Genomic DNA, 17809 nt, shown 5'->3' on the forward strand with positions numbered 1-17809 from the left:
GTCACAGCCCAAGTGACTTCAGCACAAGTATACTCTTTTAGTAAACATGTGGTAATTGGAGAGGTGTGTTTGGGTCTTCCTGTTTAATCTGACTTTTGGTATTTTAAATACCGAAAGTTCTGTGGAAGGTGTTCTGCCAAGCTCTGGTCTCATCTGCCAAGCCAGAAATTCTCTACTGCCAGAAATAAGGCAAACAATGTCTAAGAACAGCTTTCCACTTCCTCCCAAGGCTAAAAGTCTTACAAAGTTCTGAAGACAGCTTACAGAAATGAAAACTTAAAATCAGATTGCATTTCAAACAACATTGCTTCACTTTCAAATTAGAAAATCTTACCATGAATGGTATCATAAATGGGAAACCATCCTGAAATAACTGTAGCCGCTTCACTGTAGAGCAAAGGATCAATATCGATGTACACTTTGCCAATGGCATCATTAGCACTGTAGGTATCGTGATCAAGAACTGTGATTTGGAGAGGTTCATCTTGTAGCTCTTCATCATCAACCTAGAAATGAACATTTACAGGGAATTGGAGCAGTTTTTTTAAATGCAGAGAAATACCACTGAAAAATCAGTGCAATAAAGAGGAGAGTTAGTGATGTGCAGTCACTTAACAGATAAATCACTAATTTCTATTTCCTGTATCCATTCACTTATTTTGATTTTACCCTTCACAGACTGGTGAGATCCTAGAACCAGAGTTACCACTAGGAAAATAGGAAAGCAGGATGACAGTGATTACATTTTTAAATTCTACATTATCTGTTTAGTCAGATTCCCTAGACTGTCTTCCCATCTCCGTAACACACACTTCTCTTTGCAAAAAACAAAGTAAGAGAAAGCATCTTAAAGGACTATCACACTCTGACATTACAATTATTGGTGCTCTCACCCTTCTAAACCAATCAGTGACTTAAGACATTTTATACAACCTGCCATAAAAATTCAGTAACCTCATACATGCACTATCCTACATAAATGCAATAATTCATCTGCTTCAACTATTTTGTGGAACATACAAAGATAGACTACAAGTTGTTGTGTGAAAGTCACAAACCAAGAATCACATTTGCTAAATGCAGTAGGATGGCTCATGTAAGTGTTTGCAGAATTAGAGCATGTAGCCTTGCAAAAAGATCAAGCTACACGCACATGCACACACTTACATCATCTTAAGCACTCAGTGTTTTTCCACTGCCTGAAATGTGATTTCCCCTCCCTCCAGTGTTGCTGTTCGGCTTTTTTCTTTCTCAAATCCATTTTCCATTTTTCCATGCAAAAATACAGATTTTTGTGATTTCTATTATTGTCAGAAAAACCTCTTTCTGTAAGAACATAGTTATCCCTCCACATAAATCAGCATTTTTCCCTAGACCTGAAAAGTGACCCTAGGAACTGAAAGGTAAAACCAGAAAACTGATGGAACTTCAACAAAACAGTGCTGCTTTCTAAATCAGTGTGGACTGCTAATTAAGAGATGCTCTTAAACAATTATTTCATATGGACTAATATCTTCCTTACCTTATCATTTTGTGTTTTCCTCTAAAATATTTATGTTACCAGCTACTATATCAGTCATTATATGTACATATATTTACAACCATATTGTGCTGTGATGCTTAAGAACACTATAAATGAAACAGCACTATATATTCAGATGCTTTGAAAAGTAATTTTTCTACATATCTGTGCATAATTTTAAAAATAGATTTTAATATTTTAGCACAGATATATTATTTCATTATTTAATACCAATAAAGCATGTAAATAACTATATTTTATTGAAATATAAAGCAATATTGATTTGACATGCTAAATATTTATTCATAACACGTTATGTTTAACATTATTATTCTATGTAATTGAAAAATGTGGTAACACTTTCTCAGGGCATAATGCTGAAGGACATCAGACAATTTAGATACTAGAAGGCAACAAGCAATTACAGGAAAATGCTGAGTGCCCTCAATGTTACACAAGGATAAAGAAAAAGAGAGTGCTCAATAATTGTTGTCCAAGCTCCTTGTTTTATCATTTTCTCATGGGAATTCTCCATTTTCTTTCTTTTCAAGTGCATTGTTTTTGCAATTTCAAACACCCCTTTCAAAAAATACAAGCATAGCCATACTGAAACCTGAAAGCTTCATCTTTAATGTGTAATTTTCCTCCAACACTCACCTCTGCCTTGTCTTTTTTAGTGTTAGCTACAATAACATTAAGTTACATCCAATCTGGCAAGCTTTTATCTTTACAAAGTCATACAAGACCAATGAGACATCTTTAGCAAACAAGGTGTAACTGTAGATAGATTTCAGTAGAAATACAAAGCCTCACTTCTAAACCCCATTTTCTATCTGAATTGAAATGACTGCATCAAGGACACCCAAACCAGAATGTCTTGACAAATACAGGCAAACTCTTAAAAAAAAATACTTACTTCAAATTTGAACCACTCAGAATTCCACTGAGGATTGAGTGATTTGGGATACACGTCTGTCTTAAATGTTGTATTTCCAAATTTTACCTAAAACCACAAGAGTTCCATTGTTAATAATCAATATTAATACATTTGGAAATTCATTTAATTTCATATTGTCCAGCAGTGTGCCCATGTGGCCAAGAGAGCCAGTGGCATCCTGGCCTGCATCAGGAATGGTGTGGCCAGCAGGAGCAGGGAGGTCATTCTGCCCCTGTACTCTGCACTGGTTAGACCACACCTTGAGTCCTGTGTTCAGTTCTGGGCCCCCCAGTTTAGGAAGGACATTGAGATGCTTGAGCGTGTCCAGAGAAGGGCAACGAGGCTGGGGAGAAGCCTTGAGCACAGCCCTACGAGGAGAGGCTGAGGGAGCTGGGATTGGTTAGCCTGGAGAAGAGGAGGCTCAGGGGAGACCTTATTGCTGTCTACAACTACCTGAGGGGAGGTTGTGGCCAGGAGGAGGTTGCTCTCTTCTCTCAGGTGGCCAGCACCAGAACAAGAGGACACAGCCTCAGGCTGCACCAGGGGAGATTTAGGCTGGAGGTGAGGAGAAAGTTCTTCACTGAGAGAGTCATTGGACACTGGAATGGGCTGCCCGGGGAGGTGGTGGAGTTGCCGTCCCTGGGGCAGTTCAAGGCAAGGTTGGACGTGGCACTTGGTGCCATGGTCTAGCCTTGAGCTCTGTGGTTAAGGGTTGGACTTGATGATCTGTGAGGTCTCTTCCAACCCTGATGATACTGTGATACTGTAATTTCAAATATAATTTTCCAAAATATCAGTATTTTCTATTTGGTGACAGTGTTTTTTGTATCAAGTCACATACAACAGCAAGTAGCGAATAAATCTCTTACACTATGAAAACTGTTTCTTTTCCCCAATCACTGGAGAGAAAAAACATCTCATTTATATTGACTGTTGGTATACAGTCTGCCTTCTGTTTAGAATAATTTGCTTACAGTATTTCTATCTAAATATTCATAGATTTAAGGATGGTTCAGGTTAGAAGGGACCTTAAAATCATCCAGTTACAATCCCCCTGCCACAGGCAGGGACACCTTCCACCAGAACAGGTCACTCAAGGCCTCATTCAGCCTGGCCCTGAACGCTTCCAGGCATGAGGCATCCACAACCTCCCTGGGCAACCTGTTCCAATGTCTCACCACCCTCACTGGAAAGAACTTCCTCTTAATCTCCAGTCTCAATCTGTCCTCCTCAAGCTTCCATCCATTCCCTCTTGTCCTACCACTACAAGCCTTCATAAAAAGCTCCACCCTCCCTTCATGTACTGGAAGGCCACCACAAGGTCCTCCTGGAGCCTTCCAAAACCTGGAGGCAGATGCATGTCATACACTAATAGCTCATGTCCTATTACTTTTCTCTCTAGGGTTTCTAAATCATCTGCACTGACGATTAATACAAGAAGTAAGAATGGTAACATCAGTAAGTCTCTTAAATTCAAGAAATCTTCCCACATGCACACTAGAAAATAACTGCAATCACCTCTGTTAGCTGCAATCATGATATGCTGGACACATACTAGTAAATTTAGAACAGAAGGAAGGAAGCACCTTACCAGTTTCTATTTCTTTCTTAATACAGAAAATTCTAGAAAGCATGTAGGCAAAAAACATAGCTGTACACATTCCTCTCTATGTGCCCACGCAGCCTCCAGTGACTGAAGACCAAATATTCTCCATACTGATTAATGCATCTTCAACCACATCAGAGTCTATTTCAGGAATCTCCATGCGAGTCTCTTTCAGGATGACCCCATTGGGTAGTTTTTGTTTTAAAAAAAGAGGGAAGTGAAACTGAATTTCTGTGATGCTCCCTACAACAAGAAAAGATGCTGCACAAAGCAAGAGCCTTTATTTCACTACAACTTTTACTCCAAATGATTTATGAACACCTGATTTCTCTGAATGCTGCCTCTCCAAATAATTAGCACCCCTTACAAATACATATTTATGTATTACTGAATTCATTCAAGTTATTTAAGAAAATTAGTAAGTTTATGTAAAACAAATGCTGCAGTTCAAGAGAGGAACCCTGCAGAAAAGGACCTGGGGAGTTCTGGTGCATGAGAAACCAACAGTGCGCATCTGCAGCCCACAAGGCCAATGGCAGCCTGGGCTGCATGAAAGGCAGTGCGGCCAGCAGGTGAAGAGAGGTGATTCTGCCCCTCTGCTCTGCTGCACTGAGACCTCACCTGGACTGCTGCACCTGGCTCTGGAGCCCTCAACACAGGAAGGATGCAGACCTGATGGAGCAGGTCCAGAAGAGGGCCACAAATGTGACATGGGGGATGAAGCACCTTTCCTGCGAGGACAGACTAAATTACTTGGGAGTTGTTCAGTGTGGAGAAGGCTCCAAGGAGACCCAATAACAGCCTGCCAGTACCTGAAGGGGGCTACAAGAAGGCTGCAAAGAGACTCTTTGCAAAGGCCTGCAAGGATAGGATGAGGGACAATGGTTTGAAGTGAGAGAAGAGCAATTTACATTGGATGTCAGGAACAAGTTCTTTACCACGAGGGTGGTGGAACACTGCAACAGGTTGCCCAGGGAGACAGCTGAGGCCCCATTTCTGGACATATTCAAGGCCAAGCTCTGAGCAAGCTGATCTAGTGGAGGATGTCCCTGCTGACTAAAAGAAGGTTGGACTAGCTGACCTTTAGAGGTCACTTCCAACCCAACCTTTCCATGATTCTGTAACTTTCATTGGTTGTTTTCTGTTTGTTTGTTTTAAATCTTAATGGAATTTTAGAGACTAAATGTAGGATTCAGCTTGGAAAAATGTATAGCAATTTTTTAAACACTTCTGCTCAGGAGAGTACTAAATAAACACTTTACACCTTTCAGTAACATGGTGATGATTTTGCATAGATGCATGCCTCAACTCTAAAAAGTCTACAACTGCCTAAGTACACTCAGGTAATTCGGTAAGTCTAAAGCATTGCAGGACTGACTATGAGTCCAGACTGAGCTCTATACCTACAACCATACATACCTCAGTCAACAGAACTCTGTACATTTGTGACCAAACAAACAAAAAAACCTGAGTCCCCCCACCCCAATTTGATTCAAAAAATAGTAATGCTTTCCAAAAAGAGGTTACTTCAAAGTAAGCCCTGAAGTTCAGAGTGGTATGAGAACACAGGACTAAGAGACCTTAGAGTAAATTGGCTAAAAATCATCCAGTTAATCTAAAGGGGGAGGGGTGGAGGCAGCCTATGTGCATAAAAAAAATAACAGCACTACCACTTAGAATGTTTAATCATCACATAAAGCAGTAAAAGTGATACTGACTCAAGTTGTAACTGAGCTACCTTATTATACCAGAGTCTGCCAAGAAACAACAGCCCAGAGCTCCACCCAACCTATTTCCACAGGTTATCTAGGGAGTAAATTAGCTCCCCTGGAGTCCCAGGCAGCTCTAACTGAACTTTTCCAAGCAGTCCAACTAGTTCATTAAAGCCAGTAGAGATAATCAAGCACTATGCTGCTGTCTGCTGTACAAATTTAGAAGCAGAATTATGAAATTATGCTAATTTCCTGCAGATCATATAAAGTTCAGTTCCTCAAAGTTCAAGTTATGTACAACCTGAGCCAAGAAAGAGCTCTGGAGTCTATTCTCATTTTCTTTTCTAATTCTAGATTTATATTTGAAAACTTAACAAGGAAATTAAAGGCTAGAAATCAACTGGTATCTTAACACTGATTCATCTGTTCATCTCTAAGTGAAAAGGTTTTCTAAAGGTTTTCAGCAACCTTACACTGAAAAACAAAACAATACTTTTGGCTCAACTTGTTTTGACATAAATTTCACCTGCTGTCTTGCCTACTACACATGTGGTAAGAGTAGTTCCCTATCATTCTAAGGAATAGTCCCAAAAGCAAGGTTCCATCTATATATTTCTGTAGCCTTATTCGTGCCAAGACATTCATGAAACTGCACCTTAATCCAGCTAAGCAAATTGATCTTTCTGAAAAAAAAATATTTTTTCTTTTTCTGCTAAGCTACTCTTTAACCAGATGAATTTTCCAATCTGCTTTGGCACAGATGAAGCAGGGCTGGCCTCAAGCGACCAACAGGAGAGGAGAGCTGTTTCTCTGTAAGGCAGCTTAAAAACAATCCAAATGAAACTCATCAGAGGGTGTTATTTCCTATTCCAGTTTTCCCTGTCTTCTACTTGCCACAGGCTGCCAATTAATCAGACTTAAAATTACGAGATAAATATTTATAAATTAAAAACTCACTGATGAAACATCTGAAACCAAACACTGTAATATTGCTTAAATGATTGTCATTCATGTAATAAAACCAAAACTGTTTCAGCTCCATTAAAAAGTACACGAGAAATACATTTTCACTTTATTACCAATTTACTGTTCCACTGAGCAGTGTGCTTACTGCCTAAAGTCAATAAAATTTTTAAGCACCAAATTAAATCAGGACTTACATACTCAAACTTTATTTTTATACTGTCAGGCTTTTCAAATTAGACAGTTCTTGAAAGACAGAACTGTCTTTGCAGAATCACAGAGTGGTAGAGGTTAGAAGAGACCTCTAGTCTAAGCCCCCTGCTAAAGCAGGGTCACTTAGGGCAGGTTGCCCAGGACTACACAGGTGGGTTTGGAAAGTCTCCAGAGGAGACTCCACAACCTCTGAGCAGCCTGTTCCAGTGCTCTGGCACTTCACAGGAAAGAAGATTTTTCTCATGTTCATATGGAACTTCCTGCATTCCAGATTGTACCCACTGCCCTTTGTCCCGTGGCTGGGCACCACTGAAAAGAACCTGCCCCCATCCTCTTAGCACCTGTCCTTTAGATACTGACAAGCACTGACAAGATCTCAGGTCTTCTCCAGACTAAAAAGACTCAGGTTTCTCAGCCTTTCCTTGTAGAGGAGATGCTCCAGTCCCTTCATCATCTTCATTGCCCTTCACTGCACTCTCTCCGGTAGTTCCTTGCCTCTCTTGAACTGGGGAGCCCAAAACTGCAAAGAGCACTGCAGACGTGGCTTTACTAGGTCAGAGCAAAGTGGGTGAACCTCATTTGTCCTGATGGCCATATTGCTCTTAATGCACTGCAGAATACTATTGGCCTTCTTGGCCACAAGGGCACACTGCTGGCTCATGGTTCATTTTCTGTCCGCTGGTCTTCCAACCTGAATAGTAGCACCACATCAACCTCTCTATCACTGTTTGTAGTACAAGCATCTGTCTATACTGCATCTCACTTTTAAAAAGCTCTTTGCTTTTTCTGAAAGCATCTCTGAACCTACTCAAATGTTTTTAAGTTACTCTCATTGGAAATAATGAATCATAACATAGAAAGATCATGTCAGCTTATTTTACAATCCCTTCCTGAGAAACGCCCTATACATATTGCCTCTTAAACTGTACGGTCGTAAAGACAGCTGAGGTTAGATTCTTTTGGTGCGATGCCACAATTTAAACACGTAAGCAATATCTAGTGTTTGTCCAATAGAAATTCTCTTTTAAAATATTTCCCTATCTTATATACATTAAAGGGAAAGACGAGCATTGGCCTCAAAGTAACACCTGTACAACCGCTCTGCCCTTCCTGCAGTCAGAGATACAAATTACTTCAAACAATCATTTCCTACTTCTCCATCCTACTAGCACACATCTATCGAATTGCTGAAATGGATTCCATTGGGCTGCTGCATTAACGAGAGCCATTCACTAACAGCTTTCAGCCAGAACAGGCTGAAAGACAGATGGATAACTTTAAAGCACCATGGAAATTCTGCATGGCTGTCAGGATAAAAGAATCAGAGCCAAGGACAAAAATGAAACGGATTTAGAAACATCCCCGCAGACAACAGCTTCGGGTGCTCCTCGCAGGTTTCCCAGTCCCTCTGCGGACCACGCTCGCCCGCCTGGCCCCAGGCAGGGCTATCCTGCCCTCTCAACGCAGAGCGGTGAAGCCAATGGAACCGCTCTCTGGCCGAGCCTAGACAAATCAAACGCACCCCAGGGAGAGACCACCGAGGGGAGCGGCGGGCGGCAGCCTTCAGGCAGCGCTCCGCGGTACGTGATGGCAGCAGCAGCAGCAACTGCCAATGCAGGGCGGACGAGTCAGGGTCTACCCCCGTCCGGGTTGCCTCGGCGAGGCCCGACAGGTGCCTAAGCCCCGCGGGCCCAAGACAGCAGCCAGCGGGGCCGTCTTCCTCTTCCTCTTCCACCCCCGCCCCTGCGGCACAACGCCCCTCCCCTCCCGCAAACCTCTACAAAGGCGTCGGTCAGGTCACTGGCGCGGTCCATCACCGGCAAATGGCGCCCTGCCACGATTTTGACCTTCAGCTTCCCCGGCATCTTCCTCCGCCTCCTCCCGGCTGCAGGGAGCAAACCGCGCGTGTCTCATGCAGCGGCGGCGGCGGCGGGCTGGCGGGGGAGCGAGCGCGCATGCGCCGCAGCAGGCAACGGTCTGCGGCTGCCTACCCGGACCCGGCGCCGCTGCACGGACCGGACGCCGCCGCGGCCGCCGGGCACGCGCGCTGTGACGCACCCCAGCAGGGAGGAGAAGGCAGCTGGGCGCATGCGCTGCTGCCTGGGTCACGGCCGGGGGGGTCGGCTCTGCGTTCGTTCCGCTCCTGCCGCCGCCAGTAGTGATAAGGCCCGGTGCCGAGCACCTTATTTATGCTGGTAGCGTTCCACTGCTACGCTAAAGGTGGTGCCGTGGGTACCGAGACGCGGCTGGAAGTTGAACGCTGGCTCCTTGACGGGTTCTGTGCTAGCGGTGTTTCTAAGGGGAGTTGGGGTGCTTGAGCGCTGTGTCACTGATGCCCGGAGCTGCGGTGGAGCGGTGGTGCTCTTACCAGTTCGCTTGTATTCGAGCAGGGACTGCTCTGCTTTTCATCCAACCTGCGGCTCTGCCGGACGCGGAGCCGAGTGTCACCCTAGGTGTCGTGGAGGCTGTGCCTCGGGAGCTGCCTACTGGCCGGCACGGTCCGTTATCAGAGCCGGGCCAGCGACTCCCGTGGCTCCGGCCTGTTCTGCCTCCAGCCGTCCCGAGGAAGGAGCTGATACAGTCTTATGCTTGAGGAGCCCTTTAAAGGGGGAGGTGTGGAACGTATGTGCATCTTCAGCCTCTCGGCGAGAGTCCTTTAACGGATTTAAACCAAACCTCACGGTTGTGGACTGTTTTTTTTTTTTTAAAGACAAATATTTGTAGTACTTGAGGGATTATGAATAGATTAAATGGAATTTAGCTATCAGAAATAGGATTCAATATGGTTCTTGTAGCCAGGTTTTGACTTTTTGATGCCTGTAAAGCTCATTGTTTAGGTAATAGCGGTGTAGAAGCTTGGGGCAAACCAAAGGAGTGAGGCTGGGTTATGCGAGGTGTGTGCCCCTACAGGTGCAAGTTTGGGAGTATGAAACCAGGTTGTACGAGAATCTGTGGGTCATGGGTTGTACTGCTGGCGTCGTCGTGGACAGAAATATAAAGGAGCCCTTGTTTTGATTAAGCAGTCCCCAGATGTTGAGCCAAATAGTAGATCTGGTTGGATTAATTTTCCTTCTTTCTAATCTTACAAAAAGACTAAATAATGTTAGGGGCTGGAATGTGATACTGCAAACACAAACCATATGAATGAAATACAGTACTGTGTGGCACAACAAATTAATGTTAAGATCTTCAGCTACCTCTCCTCCATCTGGCTGCATTTACACTCGCTTGCATCATCTCTTTCACTTGTTCTGAAGTTATCTTTGGAATAATTCGTGCTGTTGCTAGTATTCATCATCAGGAAAATACAAACAGCCTAGATGTTTCTTCTTCATTCATCCATGCTAAGTGGAGTACTGGACTGTGTCCTGCTTCCCAGGCAGTGTAGCTGTAGACCAAAGGCCTAGTAAGGGAAACAAAACCAGGAAACACTGCTAAGGTTTAGTTTCAACCAGAAATGTGCTTTTTGAATTAAATCTGATCTCACTTGCTTCAATGTTGTTTTGGCTCACTTAATCAAGGAGTTACTGAGCATTTCACTTGGATAAGACCAAACTGAAAAGCATAAGCTAGCAATACACCAGATACATTATAGATGTTTGAGGGTGTTGGGGCTCTGGCAACTCATTAAAGCTTGTGTGAAATTAAACCCCTTGAACTGCATATGGTGGAAGTGCAAGGTCCTCAGCACTGTTTCACCTTAGAGATGGGCCATTGATCCACTATATTACTTTTTAACAATAACCATTCCTGTGTCTTAACTGTTAGTTTAAACCTACCCAGCAGAAGATGAGGCTACAAAAAAAAAGTTCATCGTTGCCCATGCTAGACAGAGCATTGTTTGGGTTTTGTTAATTTATGGTGTACTGCTTTATAGCCTAGGCTTTAGAGAGTGTTAAGATCATATTCTTGACCACAAACAAGTAAAAACAAGATAAAAGTGAACTTTGTCTTAGTTTTCTAGCAAAACACATATGCCTTTGCTGCTTTTGCTTGCTAAATTGCGATGGGTCTTTACAAATGAAGACCTTACAATATGCAGCCTGAAAGAACGAAGAGAACTAGGAATTGAGCACAGAAAAGGGGGAATTGTTGGAAAATGTTTCCAAATTTTGACTGGCTGGGGCAGCTTGTGCCGTCTCAGCGATTCGACCTCATCCTCGTGCCACAGTTGGGAAACACTGTGTGGTTACTGCAGTTTTACAGCATCTCTTGTGGTGCATAGGAATATTTTTTGTTTGTTAACTGCCTGCTTGCGGAAAATTACCTACTTTTTGTTAAGTTATAAACTGATTTTGCTTGGATGTGCCTACATATTATGAGAAAGAAGGAAGAATTGTTCCTTGTATTTCTGCAAAGTTGGTTTTTTATGGATATTTTTACCATGTTCTCCCTGTGTTGAGGGCCCCAGAGCTGGACACAGCAGTGCAGGTGAGTTCTCACAAAGAGCAGAGTGGCAGAATTGCCTCTTTCCATCTGCTAGCCAGACTTTTTTGATGCAGCCCAGGATGCCATGAGGCTTCTGGGTTGCAAGTGCATATTGTTGGCTCATGTCCAGCTTCTCATCTACCTGCACACCCAAGTCCCTTTCTGCAGGGCTGCTCTCAGTTTCATCATTCCTCAGCCTGTGTTGATACTGAGGATTATCCTGACTTGGGCACAAGACCAAATATGTAGTGGACTGTGTCTTAGGCATGGGGAAGAGTGCTTTTTCATTATGTTACATTGAGTTGATGTGGACAAAAGTTAATTTTCAAGTATTTTGGGGTTTGGTTGATTTGGATTTTTTTTAGCTAGTTGAAACACACCAAAGAGACTTTATATCTCCTTCTGCTTATTAGCATTCACTGAACATACTGGCTCCATTTCTGCTGCAGTTACTGTGATAACTACTCTTTGAAACAGGAGTCTTTGTCAACTGCTGTCAACAATGAAAACTCTGCAGTGCCAGTTTGTAGTTTCCAGAAAAATCCTAGTGATTCTTTGTACAACTACACCTTTCAAAGCTATCTGGCTGCAATCTCAAAGACACAAATCTAAATGTATTTTAAACGATGCTCAGAGAGGTCCCATATCCAGAGTAAGATAGGCAGATATATATGTCCTTAGTAAAGGATCCCTGAATCCCACCAAAAAATCCCAAACCCCTAACTCTCTCTGCCCACTCTGAGGAGTTAGATAAGAGCAAAATCCTGATACCTGCTGGTTTTATTGCCTGTATTTATTTCTTGTAGCATTGCAGCCTCAAATGTCTCTCTTTAGAGGCTATGAAGTGAAATCCTGTCTCATTAAGATTCATACTTTGATAGAATGGTCTAGTTCCACCCCCCCTGCCGTTGGCAGTGACACCTTCTGCTAGACTGCTCAAGGCCTCATTCAGCCTGGCCTTGAACACCTCCATTTATCTTTCTTACAGTTCTGTGAGGGAAATAACACCATGTGCAACTTTATGGGGTTTATGAGCAATGAGTGGCAATGGCATCATTGGCATGAAAGCAAGCAGACCTTCAGAAGAGGACTTGGGAGTTCTGGTGGATGAGAAACTGGACATGAGCCAACAGTGTGCACCTGCAGCCCAGAAGTTCAGTCTGGAGAAGAGGAGCTCTGAGGTGACCTTCCTGAGGCCTTCCAGTATCTCAAGAGGGTCTACAAAAAGGCTGGGGAGGGACTTTTTAGGCTGTCAGGTAGTGACAGGACTAGGGGGGATGGAGTGAAGTTGGAGGTGAGGAGATTCAGACTGGACATGGGGAGGAAGTTCTTCATCATGAGAGTGGTGAGAGCCTGGAGTGGGCTGCCCAGGGAGGTGGTTGAGGCCCCATCTCTGGAAGTGTTTAAGGTCAGGCTGGATGAAGCTCTGGTCAGCCTGATCAAGGGTAGGGTGTCCCTGGGCATGGCAGGGGTGTTGGAACTAGATGATCCTTGTGGTCCCTTCTGTACCCTGACTGATTCTATGAAATGGCCTCCTGGGCTGCATCACAAGAAGAGCAGCCAGCAGATCAAGAGACATGATTCTGTCCCTCTGCTCTGGTGAGACCTCACCTGGACTGCTGCATCCAGCTCTGGAGCCCTCTGTACAGGAAGGACGTAGATCTGATGGAGCAGGTCCTGAGGAAGGCCTGGGGCCTGGAACACCTCTCCTACGAGGATAGGCTGAGGGAGCTGGGGTCGTTCAGCTGGTGGAAAACAAGACCAAAGAATAGCCTTCCAGGACCTGAAGGGAGCTACGAGAAGGCTGCAGAGGGACTGTTTGCAAAGGCTTGCAGGGATAGGACAGGGGGAAGTGGTTTGAAATGAGAGAAGAGCAGATTTAGATGGGATGTTCAGAACAAGGTCTTTACCATGAGTGTGGTGAAACACTGCAATAGGTTGCCCAGGGAGACAGCTGAGGCCCCATTTCTGGAGATATTCAGGGTCAGGCTGGACAAGGCTGTGAGCAAGCTGCCCTGGTGGAGGATGTCCCTGCTGACTGCAGGGGCGTTGGACTGAATCACCTTTGGAGGTTCCTTTCCAGCCTAAACTACTCTATGATTCTCTCATATCAGCTCACAGATGTTGCAGCAGAACCCTGTGTGCACATGCTCTAGCAAAGTTATTTAGTTACAAGCAGTACAATAATAATAGCTGTTCAGAATGCTTTACCCTTACAAAGCCCTGGTTAATTAGTCAACACCTAGTAAATAATTTAATTAAACGTAGTTGTCAGCAGCAAGATTTCTTCCATTAGAAGACAGTCCTTCAGTGACACTGGCAACATTTCTGCCCTTCCTGTTTGTAAGGGTTGAGACAAAGGAATATTTTAAATGTGATTTTAGCATGTATTAGACCCTACACAGCTACTGAAATGGTTATCACAGTATCATCAGGGTTGGAAGAGACCTCACAGATCATCAAGTCCAACCCTTTACCACAGAGCTCAAGGCTAGACCATGGCACCAAGTGCCACGTCCAATCCTGCCTTGAACAGCTCCAGGGACGGCGACTCCATCACCTCCCCGGGCAGCCCATTCCAGTGTCCAATGACTCTCTCAGTGAAGAAGTTTCTCCTCACCTCCAGCCCAAATCTCCCCTGGCGCAGCCTGAGGCTGTGTCCTCTTGTTCTGGTGCTGGCCACCTGAGAGAAGAGAGCAACCTCCTCCTGGCCACAACCTCCCCTCAGGTAGTTGCAGACAGCAATAAGGTCTCCCCTGAGCCTCCTCTTCTCCAGGCTAACCAATCCCAGCTCCCTCAGCCTCTCCTCGTAGGGCTGTGCTCAAGGCCTCTCCCCAGCCTCGTCGCCCTTCTCTGGACACGCTCAAGCATCTCAGCATCCCTTTATATTTAGTAGGGTTTTTTTTAACCTGCTTGTCACCATTGTTTATCTTCTTTCTTCATGTATAATTGTAATAAATAGCTCATTTATTCAGGTCCCATCCCAAATCATGAACATGTTAGTAAATGTGTATATTTGTATCTTGAAAATGCTGTTAAGATTAAAAAATGATGATCCTGAAGTTCTGAAATAGGTAAATTCTTATTAAAACTATGGTGCTTAGAGTTTATCTTGTCAACAGCTATAGCACAGGCAACAAAGCACATACATACTGCTCAGTGGATCTGTGTCTCAGATGAGACTGTTTTCAGTACAGTAACACTGCATAAATTACAGAGCAGTCTTCAAGATCCCTCGCAAAATATGCAAGTTACTTCCTGCTGCATTAAAGAGATTAAATTGGATTGCAATAAAAACAATAAATCTTTGTATTCTAAACCATGGAGTGGATGCAGTTCTTACTAACTCTGTGCTGCTTTTGCTTCTCATGTTCCATTTGGAATGGATGTGATGTGAGTTATGAAACATTTAAACTTGCAATGTATAAATTATGAAAGTACTAATAAAGGAAACCATTGGGTTTTAGTTTTCAGCAGCATCTAATGTCTTATGTTAAGCCTCTTTCAAAAGTGAAATGCATTCTTCTGTCTATGCTGTGATACTCGTTTGTTGTCAAAGCTTCTGCTACAGAGACATTCACATTGTTTTAAGAGTTAAACTGTTACGCTAAGCCTAAGGAGATAGAAGAGCCTTGCACCCTGAATTCTGTCTCCTCTCTGAGTATATAGGCAGCAGAAAAAACTACCCTACTACCCAGGCTGGTAAAGAGGGAAACTTAAACAATAAACCAGATGTATCACATAATGTTAGGGGTTGGAAGTGACCTCAAGAGATCATCCAGTCCAACCACCCTGCCAGCGCAGCAATAGGTCTGTGTAGGAACACATCCAGATGGGTTTGGAATATCTTCAGAGAAGGAGACTCCACAGTATCTCTGGGCAGCCTGCTCCAGGACTCTGACACTCACAGTGAAAAGCTTTCTCCTTGTGTTGCCATGGAACCTCCTCTGCTCCAGCTTGCACCCATTGCCCCTTGTCCTATGATTGGACATCTTGATCAGAGCCTGGCTCTGTTCTCCTGACACTGCCTTGCACATCTTGATAAATGTGGCTGAGGTCAGCCCTCAGGCTCCTCTGCTCCAAGCTAAAGAGCCCCAGCTCCCTCAGCTTTTCCTCAGCAGGGAGGTGTTCCACTGCCTTCAGCGTCTTTGTGGCCCAGCACTGGACTCTTTCAAGCAGCTGCCTGAGGCCCTTATTGACCTGAAGGGCCCAGAGCTGGGCACAATATTTGAGATGTAATACCATTATTATTCTATTTGTTGTGAAAAGTACCTGCTACTGCTGCAAGAAATGTCAGTCAAGCTCAGCTTAGCAAAGTGGTCATGGCACATCATGTGAATCTAGTCGGGGGAGCTGTGGTTGCTATGAGATGAAGCGCTTCTCAAGCTAAATCAGAAAAACTCTACTTCCAGGCACACAGTGGTGGGAGAAGTGGTGAACAGATAGAGGATTCTGCCCTCTTCTTACACAGAGCTCTAGGGGGAAGAAGGTCTGTGTAGGGAGCCCCAAGAAGAAGTCCAAAGTTCCTTTTGTGTTTTCCGCTGAGCATGTGCATTGTCTGGTACTGTATGAGAAGGGTGCTGATGCCACTGCAGGATTTGAGGCTCTGTACCAAGGAGTTTTGCTAATGTTATCTTTTCACAGTATCACAGTATCACAGTATCATCAGGGTTGGAAGAGACCTCACAGATCAAGTCCAACCCTTTACCACAGAGCTCAAGGCCAGACCATGGCACCAAGTGCCACGTCCAACCTTGCCTTGAAGTGCCCCAGGGACAGCGACTCCACCACCTCCCCGGGCAGCCCATTCCAGTGCCCAATGACTCTCTCAGGGAAGAACTTTCTCCTCACCTCCAGCCTAAATCTCCCCTGGCGCAGCCTGAGGCTGTGTCCTCTCGTTCTGGTGCTGGCCACCTGAGAGAAGAGAGCAACCTCCTCCTGGCCACAACCACCCCTCAGGTAGTTGCAGACAGCAATAAGGTCTCCCCTGAGCCTCCTCTTCTCCAGGCTAACCAATCCCAGCTCCCTCAGCCTCTCCTCGTAGGGCTGTGCTCAAGGCCTCTCCCCAGCCTCGTCGCCCTTCTCTGGACTCGCTCAAGCATCTCAATGTCCCTTTTAAACTGGGGGGCCCAGAATTGAACACAGCACTCAAGGTGTGGTCTAACCAGTGCAGAGTACAGGGGCAGAATGACCTCCCTGCTCCTGCTCCTGCTGACCACACCATTCCTTTTGTTGGATAAGAAGCCACACAGAAGACTAGAGTGAAAAAGAGCCTTATCCATGACTGATGAGTTATTGGAGCAATCAAAGTGACTACTTTTAAGAGAGCAGTGGGGTTTTTTTTTTTGCCCCATCTTGATTCCTGAATGGGTTCCTGAGTCCCACCTGAGGTCAGAAGGATCTATTCACAGGCAAAGCACAAAAGTTTGAGACTTCAAGGTAACAAGCTCCACAAAACACACTTCTAAAAAAGAAAAAAGAAAAATCCTGACTTGTATATAGCCATGGATTTATATACAGTGAAAAGGAGAGAAGGTGGATGGTCTTAGTATTGACCCATTGCTTGCAATCCAACTGGAATTAATCCAGTTGACTTTCTCTGCTTACTAACTATTGGAACAAACACTTTATATTCACTACTTAGCACCTTACTTCTTTAGTAAAAACTCTTGTAGAGTAAAACATGGCTAACTGAAGTAGTATCCTGTCATTTGCACTTGTTCTTTGAGTACTGTCTTAATTCATTCCTGACAAGGTTGTGTTCAATGCTGCATTTGACCCTGTTAATGGCAATTTATAGGGCTTTTGAATTATGGGGACAGTGTCTTCAAACTGCCTTCAAAGTACAAAAATTCTCATTCATCAGGCTTGTTCTGCCTGTCTCTGCTTTTATGTACAGGAGAATTATGGTCATCACCTTGTGCTGCCTTGATAGCAGCTGAGGGAGGCACTGCTTTGATTTTATTATCATATATTATTCTGAGCAGCTCAACTTGAGAAATACATGCTAATTACATTGCTTAATTATACACAATAATTCTGTAAAATGACTGAGCATCTTCCAGTGCATGAAAGTTAAATACAGACCTTCACTAGGCAAGGTAGGGGCAATGACATCACTCACCAGGATGCCATCTCACACCATCCAAACAAGGCGGGGGGGTGGTGCAGTGATGGTGGGAGTTCAGCTAACAGACCAGTAAGTAGCAGTCGAATCTGTAGTAAAGAGGCAGGGTAAAAGTCAATACAAGGCAGCAAGGTGAGGGCTATGTTCTGAAAGGCTGAATGCATTCAGCCCATCACAGCGCTCAGGTAAGGAGTAAGGAAGGTGCAAGGACAGGGACTTGAACCTATAGGAAACGACCTGAAATTGTGCCAGGAGAGGTTTAGATTGGATATTAGGAAAAAAGTCTTTATGGAAAAGGTGA

General features: G+C 44.2%; 1 protein-coding gene across 18 annotated transcripts in view; it reads right to left on the reverse strand.

Annotated features, from left to right (window-relative positions):
* C2CD5 (C2 calcium dependent domain containing 5) overlaps positions 1-8877 on the reverse strand; it is a 68220-nt gene extending 59343 nt beyond the window's left edge. For all 18 annotated transcript variants that reach the window (XM_064155959.1, XM_064155957.1, XM_064155954.1 and 15 more), the window contains exons 1-3: positions 8729-8877; positions 2439-2525; positions 335-506 (exon numbers count right to left, since the gene is read on the reverse strand). In XM_064155959.1, the coding sequence (XP_064012029.1) occupies positions 335-506; positions 2439-2525; positions 8729-8818 (349 nt within the window). In that variant the 5' untranslated portion in view covers positions 8819-8877. The remainder of the gene's footprint in view (positions 1-334; positions 507-2438; positions 2526-8728) is intronic.
* Between the last annotated feature and the right edge of the window lie 8932 nt (positions 8878-17809).

The sequence above is a fragment of the Pogoniulus pusillus genome, chromosome 15 (genome assembly GCF_015220805.1).
Source record: "Pogoniulus pusillus isolate bPogPus1 chromosome 15, bPogPus1.pri, whole genome shotgun sequence".
Taxonomy (NCBI): Eukaryota; Metazoa; Chordata; class Aves; order Piciformes; family Lybiidae; genus Pogoniulus; species Pogoniulus pusillus.